Below are 23,315 nucleotides of genomic sequence, written 5' to 3'. Positions count from 1 at the left end.
TGTACCAATTACTGATTTACCATTTAGAAAGTAGAGCCCATTTCTGTAATCACCTTTCATTATAACCATAGATCCCTTGAGAATTTTCATTGAGTTAACATCAATTTTCACTGTGTAACCTTCTGAAGCTAATATCCCAATTGACAGTAAGTTCCTCCTTAACTCAGGCACATATCTAACATTCTTGATGATTCTTTGTACTCCATCATACACCTTTATCATAACTGTACCAATTCCTTGAACCTTACAAGCCTTATTGTTTCCTAGCAAGACTGTTCCACCTGCAATATCTTCAAAGGTACTGAACAGAAGCTTATTTGGACTCATATGAAACGAACATCCAGAGTCCAAGATCCACTCTTCTCCAGATTTTGTGTTTGATATAATAAGAACATCAGCTGAGTCATAACCCCCATTATCTGATGCAACACCAGCTTCACCCTTGTCCTTCTGTTTGTCTTGGTTTAGCTTGTTCTTCAACAAATAACAGTCATTCTTGAAGTGCCCTTCTTTTCAACAGAAATAACAGATCTTCCCAAGTCTTGATTTAGATCTTGATCTGTGCCCACCATGATACTTATGACCATTATAACTTTTATGGCTCTTGAATTCTCTTTTTTCTGTTCTACCTCTAGCTAACAGCCCTTCACCACTATAGTCACCTTTCTCTTCAGATTTCTTTTGAATTTAATGCTACTTTAACCTCAGACATAGTCAAAATATCTTTGCCATATAATATAGTGTCAACAAAATGTTCATAATGTTTAGGTAGAGAGCTTAGAAGGATAATACCTTGATCTTCTTCCTCTATTTTGACACCTATGTTGCTGAGTTCCAGAACAATTTTGTTGAAGTCATCCAAATGTTTCCTGAGTTCTTTAGCATCATCCATTCGAAGAGTGTAGAGCTTTTTCTTGAGATAAAGCTTGTTGGCCAGTGACTTTTTCAGATAAATTGAAGCTAGTTTCTTCCATAACCCAATGGCTGTTTCTTCATGAGACACTTCCCTTAGAACTTCATCTCCGAGACTGAGCAATATGGCACTATGAGCTTTGCTCTCTGCATCCTTCTTCACCTTTTCATCCTTGAGATTTTCGAGTGCTGTTTCATCTATTGCCTCTGAGATGCCCTGATGTACCAGCAAAGCCTTCATTTTAATCCTCCATAGACTAAAATCATTCTCACCCGTGAACTTGTCAACTTCAAACTTTGCTGATGACATTTTCTTCTCAATCTTGAATCTCCAAGATCAACACTAACCAGTTCTTGAACCTTCTTTAAGACAACCTGAAACTGCTGATACCACTTGTTGTGCAAAACAACAACCAAGAACCGAAACCACACAAACTCAGATCAATAAAAACATAAACAAACACACCAGATTTACTTGGTTCAACAGACAAAACAAAGTGTTTTGCTGTCTACATCCAAGGATCTAAACCAGCCAACAAAATGGTTGTAATGACTTTATTGATTAATCAATTCTGTGTACAAACAATGGAATCTTGTTCCTTCAAGATACAAAGAAATCTCACTACAAACTTTGCTCTCAAAACTCTCTGTTTTTGTTTCTGATATCTCTTTAATAATGAGGGAATAAGAGTATATATAGAGTGTACATAGACTAACTGTATTAACTGTAAAAACAGTAAATAGGATTGATTATAAAGCCACGTGTACCAGCTCTTAAGTGGCTTAATCAAACACCACAATTAGATCAATTAAGTTGATCAGTATGTGGGAAACCTCGATTATAAGTTGTACTGAGTGTTTCTGGATAATTTATTTGGGAGCAGTTCCAATTAGGGATGTAAATGGGACGGGTCGGCGTTGCCCCGCTAAAGATCCGTCCCGACCCGATAAGGTTATGCCCCGACCCGACCCGCCCCGTTAAGGCATTTGATGCGGGTCGGGTCAAACCCACCCCGGGTGTGATGGAGCGGGTCAGACCCGATCCGGTAAGGGTTTTTTTTTTTTTTTCCTTTTTCTTTAATAAAAGAAAGACTAAAATTTTTAAATATGTTACAATATAAAAAAAATGGCAAAAAAATCTCTCATACTAGACATAAATGAACTACCTAATTTTTTTTATAAATAGTCTTGCATACTAAAATAAAAAAAAATTAATATACTTCAAAGCAAAACATAAATTTTCTCATCTATCTCTCTTAAATATATTTCTTCTTATATATATATATATATATATATATTTTGATCATAGATCACCCTAAATAGTGGTAGTAATTAGTTTTTTTTTTAAATTCTTTATTACAAAAAAAAATAACAACAACAACCAGGTCGGGTCGTGATCCGACCCGCTTCAATTGCTAGCGGGTCGGGTCGGATCTCGACCCGCCCCGTCATTGTCCCGATTATATTCGGATCAGGAGCTCCCGTCGGGTCGGGGCTCCGACCCGCCCCGATCCACCGGGTATTTTTGCCATCCCTAGTTCCAATTAAGTTTAGATCAATTTGCTAAAATTATAAAGGGTTGTACAAAGGAAAGAAAAAAAAAAGTAAATTGAAGCAAACTACCAAATAATTAAAACAGTGTATCGTTACTACCCACCCCTAACTTTAGTTAAGTTTTCACTAAGTTATTGAAGCGAAACTACCTAAATTTTATAGTTTGTTACATTTAAATATTTAAATTACTTTTTTTACAGAAAAATTATACAAATAGTTAAAAATTAATATTTAATTATGATAAAATAACTAAAAAAATTATAAAAAATAACCTAGATGAATTTTAAAATTAAAAATAAGTTTATTTAATATATCAATAAAATGTGAATGAGTAAAAATGTAAATGCTATTCTCATTATTAATTTTCAAGCAACTTTTTATGTGTTGTCTAGTAGCATCAAGCTATACAAAGCTAGCAGTATAAACACACACACATATATATATATATACATATACATATTCATAAACATATCCTGTATATGCATATATACAGGATAGAGGTACAACTAATTACGTTAATTTATGTAGAATTAGGTGAGCACCATATTGTGGCTGAAGGGTAACAACGGTTGCAGGAGCATGAGTATAGGAAGGTGAGAGCTCAAAAGTGAAGCGTCGTAGAATCAAGGCCATGGCCATTTTGGCTTCTGCCAAGGCAAAGTTTTGGCCGATGCAAATGCGAGGCCCCCAGCCGAAGGGCAAGAAGGAAACCTGGCCTTTGGTGGCCTTGGAAACTCCTTCTGCGAACCTCTCCGGCTTGAACTCCTTGGCATCTTCTCCCCACAGCTCGGTATCATGGTGGACAAGGATGGTGGGTAATGACACTTGTACCCCTGCTGGCAGTGACAAATTTCCAAGCTGTGTTTGCTTGTCAACAGTTCGAACCAGCAAAACTACGGGTGGATAATGCCTTAGAACTTCGTAAAAAATCATAGTAACCTGCACATGCATATGCATGCAGGCATGATCGATAAGATTATATACTCATAGAGAAATTTAAGTAGCAAATACATATAAATATCCATTTGTACTTACAACTTTGAGGCGTGCTAGGCCGTCATAGTCCGGAGTAGTGTTATCGCCAAAGACTTGCAAAACCTCATCTCTAGCGCGAGCTTGCCAATGAGGAAACCTACTTAACATGACCATAGTCCAAACGAGTAAGACCGATGTGGTCTCTTGGCCAGCAAAGTAAAAGAGCTTACATTCCTCAATGACATCGCTAATACTCAGTCCAACGTTCTTGTTGTTCCCATGTTCCTGAATCTCTTTGAAATTGGACTCCATGAGTATGCCTAACAAGTCATCGTTGGGAGCTTCTCCGGCTTTCATCGCAATCTCTCTCTTATTGATCAAGTCCTTCAAAAGAGTTCGTACTTGACTGTCGATTTGTTTCATCTTCTTGTTCATCTTTGTTGGCACAAATCTAAAAGAGATCATCGTGAAAAAGAGTCATTTAATTTTGTGCTTTATATATCCAACATATATATAGGAGAAATTTCTACTTTTCGGCTTCACTTTAAATCTTAGTAGAGCTTTTCAGTATTCTTAACTCGTGAACAGTTTTAAACATTATATTTTTTATAACCATGTATATTCTAGTTGTTTAGAGCATTATGTAAATTTTCAGAAAATTCCAAATCATTTACAGTACCGAAAACTAGGTTAAAACATGTTATTTTTTACGTACATACAAAAAAAATTAATCATGCGTACAACAATATATTTGAACCTACTCTAAATTATTCAAAAAAATTTTAAAATCATGCTGATGCTCTAAATAGCTACAATATACATGGTCATAAAAAAAAAATCATACTGAAAATTGTTCAATGGTCGAAAAGACTTAGAGCCCACTAGTAGGGCTTGGGGCTTAAAGTGAATCACCTGTGAGAGTGTCCTATATATATATGTATGTGTATGATATACATGTACCTCCATCCAGGAACATAAACAGACTGCATGGCTTTCCCAACAAGTTGAGCTTGCTCTCTCTGGAGTTGGAAAAGGGATCGAGCTTCTTCGTAGCTACTCCCAAAAGCAGTTCGAGAAATGACGTCTCCAGTCATATTTTCAAGGTAAGGCCACACGTCTACCTCACAACATTCTTTCCCACTTCCATCCATTAATTGCTCCCATTTCTTCAACATTTCACTGCAGCTTAGATAAAATGCTGGCACCATATCCTGCAGTAACGATGGATCGAGTATATATAGCAGTACTTATTGACTTGTTTCTTGTATAGATATATATGTATGTATATACCTTTAACTTCTCGACGTGGAAAGCGGGATTGATAATTTTCCGATGTTTGGCCCATTTGTGGCCATCATAATCTGCTAGACCCGTAGCTAGAAACTGAAAAAGTCGATTGGAATGTGGTTTTGGGAAATCGCCGATTTTCATAAAAATATCTTTCAAATATTCCGGGTTTGTGATGTGAACTCTTGGTATTGGTCCAATCCACATAAATGAATCTTTACCTGAACATTAATCAATTGATCCACTCTACACGTATTAATTTACAAATCAAAAATCAAAATAGTTACCTATAGATGATACACATGTTTAAATCACACATATTGGTAGCGATTTTGGTTAATTATTTGTTCCTATTAAGTTTTAAACTAATTGGTATGCACCAAATTAATCATCTCCCACTTAAAATTCTCAAAAATACTTTTTTTTTAATCTTAATTAATTAGGCACCTTCTTTCTCATACACTTGATCACTCCAATTAATTTCTATTGAAACTTTATCCTTTGAGTAATTAATATTTTTATATAATAAACAACAAATATTATATATATATATATTAATTAAGGACCTATGTAAATTTTATCCTTCTAGCTTGTTTTGAGTTGAAGATAATTTATTAGCAATCAACTGAAAATTTTAGAATATATGAAATCTAGCTGGTAACAAATTATATTCGGCCTGGTTTGGTTTAGTTTATTTTAAGCTATTTTTAGCTTCTAAGATTAAAAAATATTTTTGAGATTATTTGGTTGAAAAAATAAAGTGTTTTTTTTTTAATTTAAACGGTTTTTTTTTTTTTTTTTTTGGAGAAACTAAAATTCTTAGCTTTTTTCAAAAAAACTTTTTTAATAAACTATTTTTTAAATTACAATAATTTTATTATTCCTAATTTATATACTCATAAAAGATATTTTTTAATTAATATCCAAACACTTTAAAAATACATTATAAAAAAAATTAAAAAATTTCTATAATAGTTATCCAACAAAAAAAAGTCAAAACTTTTTCTTATTTTATACTCTTTTAATTAACTATAAGCAAAATAAAAAATTTTGTCAAACAAAATGTGTAGACTTTTTCTTGTTTTTCTTCGAATATAGTTTGAGGTTTGTATTTGCATTCTACTTTCTTGATATTTATATATGCATATAGACGTTCACACATTTATCAAAATTTTTATATTTAGTTGACCAACACTTTAATAAATTTGATAATTGTTAGGTTCTTCTACGGGGCACCTCATCTTTAGATAATTTTTAGTACGCTTTTTTTTAATGAATGTGTCCATTATAATTATTTAAAAAGTATCATAAAAATCTGAATAATTTATAGTATCGAAAATAGAATTTATATAGACTACTTTCTAAGCTCATTAAAAAAACAGTCACGAATGTAACAAATTTATTTTTGGTACGATAAATTATTTATAATTTCTAAAAAATTTGCAAAATGCTCTAAATAACTATAATGTACACGATCATAAAAAAACTGGACAAAAAATTACACACGTATTTGGTGATTTATCTAAGTTAATTTCTTAATAATAATAATAATAGAGATGTAGAAAGAATATAGAGAAAAATAATGAAATAAGCACCAAATATTTTACCATACATGCAGTGACGTGCAAGCAAGCATTAAATAAAGGGCACTTCTAAAGTCCCTCGGTTCTATTGAGAGGACTTAGTCATTCACTAAATGTGAGTCGTTGGATGTGTGCACTTTTTGTGTTCAACAACTGGATTTAATCTGAAAGCTTTGGGTGTGCAAAAATACTAAAATACCCCATATGTGTAACTTCTTACGTGGCTAATACATATACCAATATGCCCAATATTCATGCAAAATAAAAAGCCAATGCAAAAATTAACTACTAAATGGTAATGCGATGTGTCATTCAATAATTAATACATTTAAAAATTATTATTATTAATATTAAAAACTTGCCACCACATTATATTCATTTCTTATACCGCATAAAAAAAATAAAACAGCTTCAGCTTTTGTTAAGTTATTTTACGTTATTTTATTATACATTTGTCTAAGTCAATTATAATAGTTACTTAGTAACAGTCAAATAGTTACGTGTCCATAATCGTAAATAAATCACAACTCTTACCTAAATTTACTATAAAACCCTCAACTGTAGTATTTATTAGACCTAAAATTACGCCTTTATCTCACTTATTTAAACAGTACCACGCCAGAATTCTCCTTAAATAAACTAAGAAATATATAGTAAAGATTTATTATTAATATATAAAAACATACCATAATTGTTGATTGTGTGATGAGGAAAAGGTAATATCCGAGGAACGACGTCGTCTGAGAGATTGATGGGTTTGGACCTGGCTTGGCTGATCATTATAGAGCTATCTTTCAGGTCTCCGTACAGAAGCCTGTAAGGGTTCCCCCGAAGGCCTTGTTTTCTGAGGCACTTTTCAAGCCTTTTAGGCCTCAACCACACCCAATTCACTACTCTGTAAAACCACCATGTCACACTAATTATGACTAATAATACTACTACAACAACAACAGCTGATGATGACGATGTTGTTGAGACCTCCACCATTTCCATTTCCATTTCTATTTTTGTTTCTAATAATAGTACACCACTTGAGGAAGAGAATAGTAATTTATAGAGTTTAAGAAACACTGCTACTACTGGTGTGTCTGTTTGAATTGAAAGTGAGTGATTCTGGTTGTGTGGTTGTGCTTTGGAGAAGAAGAGAAAATCCACTAATTATTAATTATTAATTGGTTTAATTAATTTCTTCTGGTCATAATACGTGCCATCTGTCATGCATTGCATGCCGTGGCGTCACAAATCAGAATTGCAACAAATACTTGACTCCTACGTATCTAACTACTCACTCGGATTGATTCAATATTTTCCAATATCGTCTTTCTCTTTTTCTCCTAATAAAAATCAACGTCACAAAGATAATGAATAATATATCTTTGTAAATAATATATTAGTGTGATTTCAAAAATATATTGAGAAGAAGAAATCATTCAAAATAGAGAAATATAAGGAAAAATAAATGAATTCACAATATAAATATTAGTATGACAAATATATTTAGAAGAAGAGGTCACCCAAAAGAATAAGAGAGTAAGCTAATTACGCGGTGGCTATGTGAGAAAAAAAATTAGAATAAAAAGTTATTTATTTAATTCAAATAATAAGATATATATTAGTTTTTGATAAATATATTCTAAAAATAAAATAAAATAAAGATTTATCTATTAAATTGTTTTTTTTTCCTATAGGTGTTAAGAAATGAGAAGTTATAAAGTAAATAACTAAGAGACAAAACAAAACAAAACAAAAAAATTAATAATTAAAATACAGATAAAGACATAATGAAAACAGACAAGTGAAAAGGATGACAAATAAGACAACTTGTGCATTGATTTTGATGGTGTGCTTAGTGATATAAAGTATTGAAGTATGGTGTCCTATATGCCTAAAGCTTATATTTTATTAAATATTTGCACTCAATAAATTTTTCATTCTCGTGATGTTATCTTCCATGAGAAGATTTTTCCTTTAAAAATCTCACAATCTGCTACTATAATTGATAATCTTTTTTCTCACAATTTGCTTCCGCTTGCAGATTTAGCCTCTTTAGATGACACTTATAACGACCCAAAATCACTAATATGGCTTAAGGGCCTTGATTAGTGCACTGGGAGGGCATAATTGGTTTATGTGTGAATTTATGGATTTAATGCATGATAAGCATACTTGTATGATTATATAAATATAAATGTGATTTAAATGTTATACTTGTGAGAACCACATTATAATGTGGGTAAATCTGCAGCAGGCGACTTGAGGCGATCCTAGGGAGCTGGATAGCGGGAAAGTCACAACGGGGCCTAATGTTTGACTTTGGACAAGTCAATGGGTATTTCAGGTATCAGGTGGTTATTTAGATTACCAGGTTATGAAAATAAATAATTGGAGATATATTTGAGGTTAGGAAGTCTAGGTGGGAATATTGAGGAATTTTACCATTTTGCCCTCGGGGACGTTTCCGGTACCCCGAGCCTTGGGATTAACTTAATTGCTTAATGATAGACTTAAGAAGATTTTAGAAAACTGTGGAATATAGCAAACCGACCCTCTCTTCCTTTCTCTCTTTCTCTCCCAAAGAAAAACACAGAAACTTAGTGGTCTTGGCTGGAATTCTAAGAATTGAAGCTGGAGTTTAGAGGATTAGCTCAAGGGTTATCAAAGGAACTTAACCAAGGTTGAGGTAAGCATTGAATTCCATTTTATGTGGTTGAAATTCTGTGTTTTTGGGCATGTTCTAAGAGGTTTTGGGTTTTTTGATTTGAAGATTAAATTGAGGCTGGAACCTTGGAAGTTAGGCAAGAAAGCTCTTGGAGGATTGGTTCTGCAGCTGAGGTAAGCTCTAATTTAAGGTTTAAAGGTTGAGTTATAGTGTTTCCATGGCTGGGTTTTGAGTTCTTGAGTTAGAAAGTTTCAGTGATTGAAGTAGGTTTTTGATGGGTTTCTAGTTTAGTTTTCAGTTGGGTTGTGTTGCTGGAATCTTGTGGGAATTTTTTGGATAATTGAGTTGTGGAATTGGGGTAGTTTTGAGTGAGTTTGCATGAGGTTTGGGAGTCAAAATGGAGGTTTTTCTGGGTTCGAAGGGGTCGGGCCGCGGCATAGTTCTTGGTGAGCCGCGACCCTTCGAAGCTGATGGGTGCTGAGGAAGGAGGGCGGGCCGCGGCATGGTCTGAGTAGGGCCGTGGCCCTTACCTGTTTTTGGGCATTGGGAGGCCTCTAGTTGGGGCCATGTCGCGAAATGGGTGGCTAATGCCGCGACCCTTAAGGAATTTTGGGATTTTGAGATTCTAGGCTTGGAAATTTAACCTAGGGTGCTCGGGATTGAATCTTTTACCATGTTTGGTGAAGTTCAATGTTCCGGAGACTAGAACTTTATCTAGAAGCTCATTTAAGATTGTTGATGGTATCCTTTATCTTGGTTGTGACTAGGTGCTAAGCTAGGGCTCAGGAATCGGATCGCGCTCAAGGAGCATCGCTCATAACTAGTTCACTTGGAAGCCAAAGGTAAGAAAACTGCACCTGGTTGTGTATTTGTAATAGGACTAAGGGTTCCCTAATATGTATGCTTTGAAAAGGATGGTATTATGTCATGTAAATAGTAAACCAACGACCTAAGAGTGTCAAAGGTTACAATTGCGCACAGGGCGCGGCTCGGCCACTGGTAGCCGAGGACAGCTTATTATGCACTGAGCTCGATTTAAGCAGGCCAGAGTCAGTGGGGTAAACAGAGGGTGCGGCCTAAGTTGTCGGTCCTAGTTATTGTGTGATTCGACTGTTATTAATGATTGGTAGTATCGTTGATTCTGATTACATGCTATGTGGTTAATGTGGAATGTTAAGTGTTTGATCATGCTTAATGAATTATACTCTTGTTATGATTGTTGAGATGTGTATTATGTTTTCTTGCTGGGTCTTGGCTCAGGGGTGATATGTGGTGCAGGTAAAGGCAAGTGCAAATGATGGACCCAAAACGGGTATGTTTTAAATATTTATAACTCACAAGCGCACGAATCGTATATGGAATATAGTGTTCGTGTAAGCACGAGATCGAACCCAAAGGAGTTGGCTAAAATCGAAAAGAAAACTATTTTAAACCAAAATTAATAAATTCTAACCTAGTTCCAAAGATTGATAGGATTTTTGTATAATAAAAATAAAATAAAAGATAATAATAAAGAAATTAAAGACAATATATATAACATAAATTAATATTAGAAAGCAAGATGGTAAAATAAGATTATTAAGGATTAGAATCCACAAAATATAAGTTCAATAATATTTATAAGTATATTGATTCCCAAGTTTTAGTGATAGTTAAGATAAATCAAACTATCATTTTCTAAATAGATTTATAATTTTAAGCACAAATTTCTTCCAAAAATATAAGATTTTTCTTCACTTTTCAAAGATATAATTTCAAAGCATTTAGTGTAAATCAATCTAATGAAATAACAAATAAATCAATGAACATTATTTATAAGGAAAAACATGATACTTTTGTTCTAAGCATGGATGTGTACAATTTAATGACACATCTTACACAAAGAATATTATGTTTATGCACTAATGAAGAACAAAGTGCAAATATGTGCTAACAATCCAAAATACATGATATTTAAGATGAAAGAAGATATTTGAAGAAGAAAATTCCATAAACTTTGTTGCACAAAATGGGAAATCAAGATACAAAATAAACACTATCTAGTTACACATTGTTTCATCATCACCTTAATAATCTTAAAGAGATTAGAAACACATAACTAGAATAGCAAATACAAACTAAAAATTACAAACATAAATAGGAAAATTTGGAGGAGAAGCCCCCAAAATTTCCTCTATAAATACATAGAAAATAACCAAAAAGAAGAAAAAGATGAAGAGAATAGAGATGTTTTGAATGTGTAGAAATTATGATATAGTAACCTCCTCTTCCCCCCTAAAACATGACACCCCAAATCCCTTATTTATAGCAAAAAATGAGGTATTAAAATAATCAATTTAAATTAATTAAATTGATTAAATTAATTTAATTAATTATAATATGGCAAATAGAGGTAAATTATAGGGTATAATAATTATGTTTTGAGGTAAAATGTGTAGAAAATGGGGTAAAAAGTTGCATTTTTGAATATAAAGGACAAGAGTACAAATTATGGGCTCAAGAAAAAAATGGCATGCATGGCAAAGTGGCTGGCTGATTTGTGGCAGGTGGGAGCTGTGAGTGAGCTGCAGCAGAAGGCAGAGGAGAAGGCAGGCCCACGGTTTGGGCTTGCAGGTGTCTTCGGCCCAAATGGGCTGCTGGGCGTTGGAGGCAGGGCCGAAGGATGCATTGATGCTGAAGGGTTGAGTGCATATGTGAGGTGCTGAATGTTGTGTTGATGACTGAAGCTTGGGTGACTTTGGTGGACACGTGGCAGCAGTGGGAGAGTTGAAGGTGGAGGCTGATTGCTGCTTGGAGAATGGCTGGGGCAGCTTGCTTCAGGCGTGGCTGGCAAATGAGATGCCTGCTGGGTCGAATTTGGAGAGAAAGCTGAAGGAGCTAGTGGGCTTCGCGTGATGGGCCTGTGGGCAATGCTGAAGAGATTGGGCCTTGTGCCAATTTTTTGTTACTTCCTCTTCAAAAATATCATTTTCCTTTCTTTCTCTTGCTTTTCAATAGCCCGAAAATACAACATATTTCCTATAAAAAAAAAACATAAATTAAATTATAACTAAATATTTTCAATAATCAAATATAACATAAGTTTTATGAAAATATTAATTAAAACTTTATTTATATTTAATATTTAAGTTCAATAATACAACATTTTTTTTACCTCAAATTAAACAACAATAATTCAAATAATTAACCACAACATTTTACAACAAAATAATTATAAAAACACACAAAAGTATATAAAATCATGATAAGACTAATAAATTCAAAATTACTTAAAAACTTAATAAATTATTTAAAAACTCAAGAATTAAGCAACAATTAGCACATAAAAAGTGGTAAAATAACTCTATTTTGTAGAGTTATCAGCAAACTTGCCTCAACTTGCCTCAATTCCTACCAACAACAAAGACAATTAAGTAGATCGAATCTAAAGTAGAGCAAAATCCAATTTCAATTTTTCCTCTTCCTCTCCCTTACTGCGACATATTTAAAATACTTCTAAGAAAAGGAATCAAATTCTCTAGTAATAGTCATAGCTAGCCATATAATATACTTTTTTGACTTTTAAACAACATACTTTTTTCTTTTCTTTCCACTAATATATACTCAATAATAAAAGTTAAACAATATATATATATTAAAATTATTGACTATAATTTAATTAATATATTATACTAATTTAGTAAAATTAAATATTACAGATTAATCCTTGGAGATGGTCTAATAATATAGTAATAATAGGTCGTCCCCACCCTATATATATTACTTGACAACGTAGAATAATATTAATACAAGTTCATAAGAGCAATAATGAGTTGTTTCAGTAGAAATTAACTTGAATTTCTATTTATTATTAAATAATTCATACAAAAATAAAAATTAAGTCAATTAAAAAACTGTACTAAAAACATTTGGGTTCAATTTTGGAAATTAAGAAGGAAAGTTGGCAGGGTGAACAAGGATGGCAAGTGGGTAATGAGACTTGTATTCCTGCTAGCTAGCTGGTATTTAATTAATGACAGACAATTTCCCAACTTCGAATTGGACGACGCGTACACTAACACTTCCAGTCAGAAGAAAACGACACATGAGATGGGAAAAATTAAAGAGGTGGAAGGGAAAAACGACACAGATTTTCTTCTGCTCATAATCGTTGCCATCTGTCATATGGAATTTTTTAATATTAGAAGCCGAGATAAATTTAAACACATTTATATTAATAGTTTCAAAAATACACTAGTAGTAACTAAAGTGTAGAAAAAATTAGTAAGGGAGGGAGGGTTATTAATAGTTTCAAAAATACACTAGTAAAATCAGAATCAGTAACTGGGCCTTGGTTGGACCAAACCATGGGCCTTGACTTACCCCCGTAGTGCTAATACAAGATATAACATTTGTTTTTTGGAAAATGAATAATTCTATAAATTAATTAAGAGGCAAATACTTAATTATTATTATTATTACAATCAATTAATAATTCACATTCAGCAACGTAGACATAGACAGATACTCATTTAGTACAAGACATCTCTTAGTATTAGTTTTGTCAATAAAATACAAAGTGTAACCTTTATGTCATATGAATTGATTTATATTAGTTTAATATTATACATTAGATCAATTAAGTTGATCAGTATGTGGGAAACCTCGATTATAAGTTGTACTGAGTGCTTCTGGATAATTTATTTGGGTGCAGCTCCAATTAAGTTTAGATCAATTTGTTAAAATTATAAAGGGTTGTAGAAAAGAAAGAAAGAAAAAAAAAGTTAATTGAAGCAAGCTACCAAATAATCAAAACAGAGTGTAGTTACCACCCACCCCTGACTTAGTTAAGTTTTTACTAAGTTATTGCAGCTAAACTACCTAAATTCTATAGTTTGTTACATTTAAATATTCAAATTACTTTTTTACAGCAAAATTATACAAATATTTAATTGTAATAAAATAACTAAAAAATTTATAAAAAAATAACCAAGATGAATTTTAAAATTAAAACTAATTTTATTTAATATATCAATAAAATGTGAATGAGTAAAAATGTAAAGGCTATTCTCATTATTAATTTTCAAGCAACTGTTTATGTGTTGTATAGTAGCATCAAGCTATACAAAGCTAGCAGTATAAACACACATATATATATATACATATACATAAACATATAGTGGTATATGCATATGAATAGGATAGAGGTACAACTAATATTACGTTAATTTATGTAGAATTAGGTGAGCACCATATTGTGGCTGAAGGGTAACAACGGTTGCAGGAGCATGAGCATAGGAAGGTGAGAGCTCAAAAGTGAAGCGTTGTAGAATCAAGGCCATGGCCATTTTGGCTTCAGCCAAGGCAAAGTTTTGGCCGATGCAGATGCGAGGCCCCCAGCCGAAGGGCAAGAAGGAAACCTGGCCTTTGGTGGCCTTGGAAACTCCTTCTGCGAACCTCTCCGGCTTGAACTCCTTGGCATCTTCTCCCCACAGCTCGGTATCATGGTGGACAAGGATGGTGGGTAAGGACACTTGTACCCCTGCTGGCCGTGACAAATTTCCAAGCTGTGTTTGCTTGTCAACAGTTCGAACCAGCAAAACTACGGGTGGATAAAGCCTTAGAACTTCGTAAAAAATCATAGTAACCTGCATATGCACGATGCATCCATGGTTGATCATAAGATTATATACACATAGAGAAATTTATTAAGTAGTACATATGTATAAATATAATCCGGGCCATATGTACGTACAACTTTGAGGCGTGCTAGGCCATCATAGTCCGGAGTAGTGTTATCGCCAAAGACTTGCAAAACCTCATCTCTAGCGCGAGCTTGCCAATGTCCACACGTATTTAAATTTTCAAACGTGAGAATATTAATACATTAAAGATACGAAACTACATTCGTTGACTTTCGAAATTGTATGATATATATGATTGAGGCATTGCTGATTAGTTAAAAAAAGGATATTATTTAATGGCTGACAGCCATTTTGATTCTCCAGCCCTGTGTTATCACTCTTAACATTACAAAATATGCGTATTAGGTTAGACGTGACATTTAGGCACATCTGTCAATTACGTGGTGGTTGGTTGATTATTTGTCTTTATAGGATATATCCAACATGTATGATGTATATAAGTCCAATGATAATGAAAAACAAATGGTTACAAACGAACAACTTTTTCCATCTTTATTTTTTGAGTTAGAGATTATTAGCTCAAAGAGAGATGAAGTTTGAAGTTGAAATACTCTCCAAAGAGATTATTAAACCATGCTACCCCACTCCCAGTCCCCTTCGCAATTACCAACTCTCCTTCCTAGACCAACTACATGGCCATAATCACATATCTTTTGTTATGTTCTTTCCACACAATTCTGAAAGCCAAAGTGTTACTGAAATATCCCACAAGCTTAAGAAATCCTTATCCCATGTCTTAAGCCGGTATTATCCATTAGCCGGACGACTAAAAGATGATGATCTATTTGTCAATTGCAACGACGAGGGCATCCCTTTTTTGGAAGCACAAGTCAATTGTGAGCTGTCGGATGTTGTTCAAAATCCAGATCCCCATGATCTCCACAAGTTCATTCCTTTTGAGCTAGATGATAAGGTTGATATACTACTTGGCATCCAACTCAATATCTTCAGCTGTGGTGGGGTAGCAATTGGTTCTCGTTTTAGTCACAAAATTGAGGACGCTTTATCAACTTTGATGTTCCTCAAATTCTGGGCAGCTGCTACTCGTGGTGGAGGCGATGATGAGGACTCGAATGCGGTTTCACCACAGTTTGTATCTGCCACACATTTTCCACCAAAGGATGTTGAACAAGTCGTTGACGATCCAAAAGTCAATTTCTTGATGAAGAATGTCATAACAAAAAGGTTTGTGTTTGAATCATCTAAACTAGAGGCTCTTAAAGAAAAATTTAGGGACAAAACTAGAATCCCTTCACGTGTGGAGGCCTTGTCTGCTTTCATATATGCTCGGTACATAGCTTCAACTCAAATGGGGTTTTATCTTGATCATGATCATCATAAAAAGCTCTATATTGTTACTCATTCATTTAATCTTCGTTCAAGGATTGACCCTCCACTCCATGATAACTCCTTCGGGAACCTGTCCAGGGTATTTGTTAAAGCTTTAGATGAAATCAATTATGAAGATAAGGATAGTTATGATGGAATTGCGAGGCAAGCGATGAGAGAGCTAATGATTAATGGCAGTGGCAAAGAGCACGTGAAGAATCTGCAAGAGGGTGTTGATCAAGGGTTGAGTTTCTTAAAAGAACATGCTGTGGAATTCGCCAAAGGAGACGTAGTTCCTCTTAACTTCACAAGTTTTTGTAGATTTTCTCTGTATCAGGATTTTGGTTGGGGAAAGCCATCTTGGGTAGGGAAAGTTCCTCTACCGTTCAAGAATTTTATTGTTTTCATGGACACTAAAACGTGTGATGGAATCGAAGTTTATATTGACTTGGAGAAAGATGATATGGCAAGGCTTGAAATCGACGATGAGTTCCTTTCATTTGTCTCAAGTACTTAGCAAGGGGAAAAAAAAGTGAGGCTTTTCTTTAGTTTTTGTTATCAGTAGATGGTTGAATTCTAAAGAAAACATGTGACATTAAAGTATGTTCTTCTTTTTTGTCAAAAAATAAATAAAGTATGTTCTTCTTTTCTTTTTTTAAAAAAAATGATAGTTGTGCGTCACATGTGATGCAAAAAGGGAATTATCATATAGCTCATTAATTTATTGAAATTTTATGAAAAACATCATTAGTTTGTAATTCCATTAGCTTTGATTTCGTCTATCAACTAAAAAAAGTTAATTTATATGACTTGTATAATTTGCTTGATGAGGCCCAATATAATAAAAACATGCATAATAATAAAAAACATAGAAAACTATACATTTATTATCACCAATTTTGAGTGATGACATATATGCTTGAAGAGGCCCTGTATTATAAGAACACGGACAACAGTGGCCGGAGAAACAAGGTTAGTAACAGAAGAATAATGCATATAAGTAGGAAAAAAATTAATATTACCAGATGACAAATCAGAAAGACTAATAATACTAATTATGACTAATAATACTACTACTGCAACAACAACAACAACTGATGATGACGATGTTGTTGAGACCTCCACCATTTCCATTTCCATTTCCACTTCCATTTCTATTTCTGTTTCTAATAATAGTACACCACCTGAGGAAGAGAATAGTAATTTATAGAGTTTAAGAAACACTGCTACTACTGATGTGTCTGTTTGAATTAGTGAGTGATTCTGTTTGTGTGGTTGTGCTTTGGAGAAGAAGAGAAAATCCACATTATTAATTATTAATTTGGTTTAATTAATTTCTTCTGGTCATAATACCAGCAAATTTAGGATTTAAATTCTGAACAATGTTTCCAGATCTCAGAATAGGTGGGTTCGGATTCTTACCTTGATTAACCTCTCGTAAACATTTCTTCGATGCAACCAAGAAATTCGAGAAAACCTCTCGTATCTCCTGCTGCTGCTGTAGATCTTGCAAAGTCGATTTGGGAGAAAGATCAACTCCTTCCTTCTGGAGATCAGCAATGTCTAGGTCCCGCTCAACTTCATTCTCCTCAATACCAGTTTCTTCATCAGAGAAATGAATTGGTTCAATTCCAAGAACTGCAGCCATGGATTTCGTTTTGTGAACATCAGCTGTGGAAACTGGCCCACGTTTTTTCCTCTTCTTCTGAGTCGATTTAAGCTTCCCCTGCACCTTAACCCTTGTCTTCACCATAGCACCAGCCCTCGAGCTGAGAACAGAGAAAGAGAAAGGAGTATCTTCAAAAAAAAGTTAATGTTATTCTCATTATCAATTTTGAAGTAACTTTTTATGTGTTCTATTGTAGTATAGTCATACATATCCACAAAACAATCATTTATATCAACTTCAGGATCGTAGCTTGGAAATGAGAGGGTCAAATGATGACGTGGAGTGATATTTGTTAGAATAAAATAAGCAAAGTTGTCTCTGTGGGGGCAACGTTGAGATTTATTTAAAAAATGGTGGTGCAGTTGCTCATATAGGTATGTTTGGTAGCCCGTATTCTACTGTATTATAATTTTTGTTGTATTATAATAAATTGTATTTATGACATATTTTTATACAGCAGACTTATAAACGTTTGTATTTATAATACTATACATATATATAAATATAAATAGTCATACAAAATATATATAGTTATATGAGTACGACTTAAACATATACATAAACATATAATTTATATTTGTTTATTATATTATTTTTTTCATATGTCTTTTAAAAATATTGTAATATTATGTGATAGAATGTGGAAAATGAATAAGAACTTTCTGAAAATGTATTTCAAATAGCTCACGATCAAAGATGAAGTTTGGTACAAACTATGAGTACGACTCACACCTATACATATTCATAAACATATCCTGTATATGCATATATACAGGATAGAGGTACAACTAATTACGTTAATTTATGTAGAATTAGGTGAGCACCATATTGTGGCTGAAGGGTAACAACGGTTGCAGGAGCATGAGTATAGGAAGGTGAGAGCTCAAAAGTGAAGCGTCGTAGAATCAAGGCCATGGCCATTTTGGCTTCTGCCAAGGCAAAGTTTTGGCCGATGCAAATGCGAGGCCCCCAGCCGAAGGGCAAGAAGGAAACCTGGCCTTTGGTGGCCTTGGAAACTCCTTCTGCGAACCTCTCCGGCTTGAACTCCTTGGCATCTTCTCCCCACAGCTCGGTATCATGGTGGACAAGGATGGTGGGTAATGACACTTGTACCCCTGCTGGCAGTGACAAATTTCCAAGCTGTGTTTGCTTGTCAACAGTTCGAACCAGCAAAACTACGGGTGGATAATGCCTTAGAACTTCGTAAAAAATCATAGTAACCTGCATATGCATGCATGATCGATAAGATTATATACACATGGAGAAATTTAAGTAGTAAACACATATAAATATCCATATGTACGTACAACTTTGAGGCGTGCTAGGCCATCATAGTCCGGAGTAGTGTTATCGCCAAAGACTTGCAAAACCTCATCTCTAGCGCGAGCTTGCCAATGAGGAAACCTACTTAACATGACCATAGTCCAAACGAGTAAGACCGATGTGGTCTCTTGGCCAGCAAAGTAAAACAACTTACATTCCTCAATCACATCTCTAATACTAAGTCCAACGTTGTTGTTGTTCCCATGTGCCTGAATCTCCTTGAGATTGGACTCCATGAGTATGCCTAACAAGTCATCGTTGGGAGCTTCTCCGGCTTTCATTGCAATCTCTCTTTTATTGATCAAGTCCTTCAAAACAGTTCGTACTTGACTGTCGATTTGTTTCATCCTCTTGTTCATCTTTGTTGGCACAAATCTAAAAGAGATCATCGTGAAAAAGAGTTATTTAATTTTGTGTTTTATATATCCAAAATGAAAAGAATAATATATATATATTAATTATGATGTGTACGACCTCCATCCGGGAACATAAACAGATTGCATGGCCTTTACAACAAGTTGAGCTTGCTCTTTCTGGAGTTGGAAAAGGGATCGAGCTTCTTCGTAGCTACTCCCAAAAGCAGTCCGAGAAATGACATCTCCAGTCAAATTTTCAAGGTAAGGCCACACATCTACCTCACAACATTCTTTCGCACTTCCATCCATTAATTGCCCCCATTTCTTCAACATTTCACTGCAGCTTAGATAAAATGCTGGCACCATATCCTGCAGTAACGATGGATCGAGTATATATAGCAGTACTTATTGACTTGTTTCTTGTATAGATATATATGTATGTATATACCTTTAACTTCTCGACGTGGAAAGCCGGATTGATAATTTTCCGATGTTTGGCCCATTTGTGGCCATCATAATCTGCTAGGCCCCTAGCTAGAAACTGAAAAAGTCGATTGGAATGTGGTTTTGGGAAATCGCCGATTTTCATAAAAATATCTTTCAAATATTCCGGGTTTGTGATGTTCACTCTTGGTATTGGTCCAATCCACATAAATGAATCTTTACCTGAACATTAATCAATTGATCCACTCTACACGTATTAATTTACAAATCAAAAATCAAAATAGTTACCTATAGATGATACACATGTTTAAATCACACATATTGGTAGCGATTTTGGTTAATTATTTGTTCCTATTAAGTTTTAAACTAATTGGTATGCACCAAATTAATCATCTCCCACTTAAAATTCTCAAAAATACTTTTTTTTTAATCTTAATTAATTAGGCACCTTCTTTCTCATACACTTGATCACTCCAATTAATTTCTATTGAAACTTTATCCTTTGAGTAATTAATATTTTTATATAATAAACAACAAATATTATATATATATATATTAATTAAGGACCTATGTAAATTTTATCCTCCTAGCTTGTTTTGAGTTGAATATAATTTATTTGCAATCAACTGAAAATTTTAGAATATATGAAATCTAGCTGGTAACAAATTATATTCGGCCTGGTTTGGTTTAGTTTATTTTAAGCTATTTTTAGCTTCTAAGATTAAAAAATATTTTTGAGATTATTTGGTTGAAAAAATAAAGTGTTTTTTTTTTAATTTAAACGGTTTTTTTTTTTTTTTTTTTGGAGAAACTAAAATTCTTAGCTTTTTTCAAAAAAACTTTTTTAATAAACTATTTTTTAAATTACAATAATTTTATTATTCCTAATTTATATACTCATAAAAGATATTTTTTAATTAATATCCAAACACTTTAAAAATACATTATAAAAAAAATTAAAAAATTTCTATAATAGTTATCCAACAAAAAAAAGTCAAAACTTTTTCTTATTTTATACTCTTTTAATTAACTATAAGCAAAATAAAAAATTTTGTCAAACAAAATGTGTAGACTTTTTCTTGTTTTTCTTCGAATATAGTTTGAGGTTTGTATTTGCATTCTACTTTCTTGATATTTATATATGCATATAGACGTTCACACATTTATCAAAAATTTTATATTTAGTTGACCAACACTTTAATAAATTTGATAATTGTTAGGTTCTTCTACGGGGCACCTCATCTTTAGATAATTTTTAGTACGCTTTTTTTTAATGAATGTGTCCATTATAATTATTTAAAAAGTATCATAAAAATCTGAATAATTTATAGTATCGAAAATAGAATTTATATAGACTACTTTCTAAGCTCATTAAAAAAACAGTCACGAATGTAACAAATTTATTTTTGGTACGATAAATTATTTATAATTTCTAAAAAATTTGCAAAATGCTCTAAATAACTATAATGTACACGATCATAAAAAAACTGGACAAAAAATTACACACGTATTTGGTGATTTATCTAAGTTAATTTCTTAATAATAATAATAATAGAGATGTAGAAAGAATATAGAGAAAAATAATGAAATAAGCACCAAATATTTTACCATACATGCAGTGACGTGCAAGCAAGCATTAAATAAAGGGCACTTCTAAAGTCCCTCGGTTCTATTGAGAGGACTTAGTCATTCACTAAATGTGAGTCGTTGGATGTGTGCACTTTTTGTGTTCAACAACTGGATTTAATCTGAAAGCTTTGGGTGTGCAAAAATACTAAAATACCCCATATGTGTAACTTCTTACGTGGCTAATACATATACCAATATGCCCAATATTCATGCAAAATAAAAAGCCAATGCAAAAATTAACTACTAAATGGTAATGCGATGTGTCATTCAATAATTAATACATTTAAAAATTATTATTATTAATATTAAAAACTTGCCACCACATTATATTCATTTCTTATACCGCATAAAAAAAATAAAACAGCTTCAGCTTTTGTTAAGTTATTTTACGTTATTTTATTATACATTTGTCTAAGTCAATTATAATAGTTACTTAGTAACAGTCAAATAGTTACGTGTCCATAATCGTAAATAAATCACAACTCTTACCTAAATTTACTATAAAACCCTCAACTGTAGTATTTATTAGACCTAAAATTACGCCTTTATCTCACTTATTTAAACAGTACCACGCCAGAATTCTCCTTAAATAAACTAAGAAATATATAGTAAAGATTTATTATTAATATATAAAAACATACCATAATTGTTGATTGTGTGATGAGGAAAAGGTAATATCCGAGGAACGACGTCGTCTGAGAGATTGATGGGTTTGGACCTGGCTTGGCTGATCATTATAGAGCTATCTTTCAGGTCTCCGTACAGAAGCCTGTAAGGGTTCCCCCGAAGGCCTTGTTTTCTGAGGCACTTTTCAAGCCTTTTAGGCCTCAACCACACCCAATTCACTACTCTGTAAAACCACCATGTCACACTAATTATGACTAATAATACTACTACAACAACAACAGCTGATGATGACGATGTTGTTGAGACCTCCACCATTTCCATTTCCATTTCTATTTTTGTTTCTAATAATAGTACACCACTTGAGGAAGAGAATAGTAATTTATAGAGTTTAAGAAACACTGCTACTACTGGTGTGTCTGTTTGAATTGAAAGTGAGTGATTCTGGTTGTGTGGTTGTGCTTTGGAGAAGAAGAGAAAATCCACTAATTATTAATTATTAATTGGTTTAATTAATTTCTTCTGGTCATAATACGTGCCATCTGTCATGCATTGCATGCCGTGGCGTCACAAATCAGAATTGCAACAAATACTTGACTCCTACGTATCTAACTACTCACTCGGATTGATTCAATATTTTCCAATATCGTCTTTCTCTTTTTCTCCTAATAAAAATCAACGTCACAAAGATAATGAATAATATATCTTTGTAAATAATATATTAGTGTGATTTCAAAAATATATTGAGAAGAAGAAATCATTCAAAATAGAGAAATATAAGGAAAAATAAATGAATTCACAATATAAATATTAGTATGACAAATATATTTAGAAGAAGAGGTCACCCAAAAGAATAAGAGAGTAAGCTAATTACGCGGTGGCTATGTGAGAAAAAAAATTAGAATAAAAAGTTATTTATTTAATTCAAATAATAAGATATATATTAGTTTTTGATAAATATATTCTAAAAATAAAATAAAATAAAGATTTATCTATTAAATTGTTTTTTTTTCCTATAGGTGTTAAGAAATGAGAAGTTATAAAGTAAATAACTAAGAGACAAAACAAAACAAAACAAAAAAATTAATAATTAAAATACAGATAAAGACATAATGAAAACAGACAAGTGAAAAGGATGACAAATAAGACAACTTGTGCATTGATTTTGATGGTGTGCTTAGTGATATAAAGTATTGAAGTATGGTGTCCTATATGCCTAAAGCTTATATTTTATTAAATATTTGCACTCAATAAATTTTTCATTCTCGTGATGTTATCTTCCATGAG

At 33.0% G+C, this 23,315-nt stretch overlaps 4 protein-coding genes across 7 annotated transcripts; 1 reads left to right on the top strand and 3 right to left on the bottom strand.

The window, feature by feature from the left end:
- Positions 1–2,794: 2,794 nt before the first annotated feature.
- LOC133794072 (cytochrome P450 CYP72A219-like) lies at positions 2,795–7,421 on the bottom strand. Of its 2 annotated transcripts, none has more exons than XM_062231249.1 (5): positions 6,998–7,421; positions 4,732–4,949; positions 4,354–4,652; positions 3,502–3,892; positions 2,795–3,405 (listed from the first exon to the last, which is right to left on the bottom strand). In XM_062231249.1, exons 1-5 carry the CDS (start codon positions 7,308–7,310, stop codon positions 2,977–2,979), a joined length of 1,650 nt encoding a protein of 549 aa, XP_062087233.1. In that variant the 5' UTR covers positions 7,311–7,421; the 3' UTR covers positions 2,795–2,976. The 2 variants fall into 2 exon arrangements, with proteins under 2 accessions (XP_062087233.1, XP_062087234.1); XM_062231250.1 differs by having other exon boundaries at positions 4,402–4,652.
- Positions 7,422–13,995: 6,574 nt separating this feature from the next.
- LOC133794069 (cytochrome P450 CYP72A219-like) lies at positions 13,996–22,477 on the bottom strand. 2 transcript variants are annotated; one of them, XM_062231245.1, is made up of 5 exons: positions 22,046–22,477; positions 19,780–19,997; positions 19,450–19,700; positions 18,960–19,350; positions 13,996–14,597 (listed from the first exon to the last, which is right to left on the bottom strand). In XM_062231245.1, exons 1-5 carry the CDS (start codon positions 22,356–22,358, stop codon positions 14,169–14,171), a joined length of 1,602 nt encoding a protein of 533 aa, XP_062087229.1. In that variant the 5' UTR covers positions 22,359–22,477; the 3' UTR covers positions 13,996–14,168. The 2 variants fall into 2 exon arrangements, with proteins under 2 accessions (XP_062087229.1, XP_062087228.1); XM_062231244.1 differs by lacking the exon at positions 13,996–14,597 and adding an exon at positions 18,301–18,873 and having other exon boundaries at positions 22,046–22,460.
- Positions 15,169–16,749, top strand: LOC133794070 (vinorine synthase-like). 2 transcript variants are annotated; one of them, XM_062231247.1, is made up of 2 exons: positions 15,169–15,839; positions 16,083–16,749. In XM_062231247.1, the coding sequence occupies exons 1-2, from the start codon at positions 15,184–15,186 to the stop codon at positions 16,498–16,500; spliced, it is 1,074 nt and encodes a 357-aa protein (XP_062087231.1). In that variant the 5' UTR covers positions 15,169–15,183; the 3' UTR covers positions 16,501–16,749. The 2 variants fall into 2 exon arrangements, with proteins under 2 accessions (XP_062087231.1, XP_062087230.1); XM_062231246.1 differs by having other exon boundaries at positions 15,184–15,944.
- LOC133794071 (uncharacterized) lies at positions 16,823–18,061 on the bottom strand. The gene is made up of 2 exons (XM_062231248.1): positions 17,406–18,061; positions 16,823–17,167 (listed from the first exon to the last, which is right to left on the bottom strand). The coding sequence occupies exons 1-2, from the start codon at positions 17,734–17,736 to the stop codon at positions 16,860–16,862; spliced, it is 639 nt and encodes a 212-aa protein (XP_062087232.1). The 5' UTR covers positions 17,737–18,061; the 3' UTR covers positions 16,823–16,859.
- Positions 22,478–23,315: the final 838 nt, after the last annotated feature.

This window comes from Humulus lupulus, chromosome 8 (assembly GCF_963169125.1).
Source record: "Humulus lupulus chromosome 8, drHumLupu1.1, whole genome shotgun sequence".
In the NCBI taxonomy this organism is placed as follows: domain Eukaryota; kingdom Viridiplantae; phylum Streptophyta; class Magnoliopsida; order Rosales; family Cannabaceae; genus Humulus; species Humulus lupulus.
The sequence above is the reverse complement of the archived record's forward strand: the minus strand, read 5'-3'. Positions and strand labels throughout refer to the sequence as shown.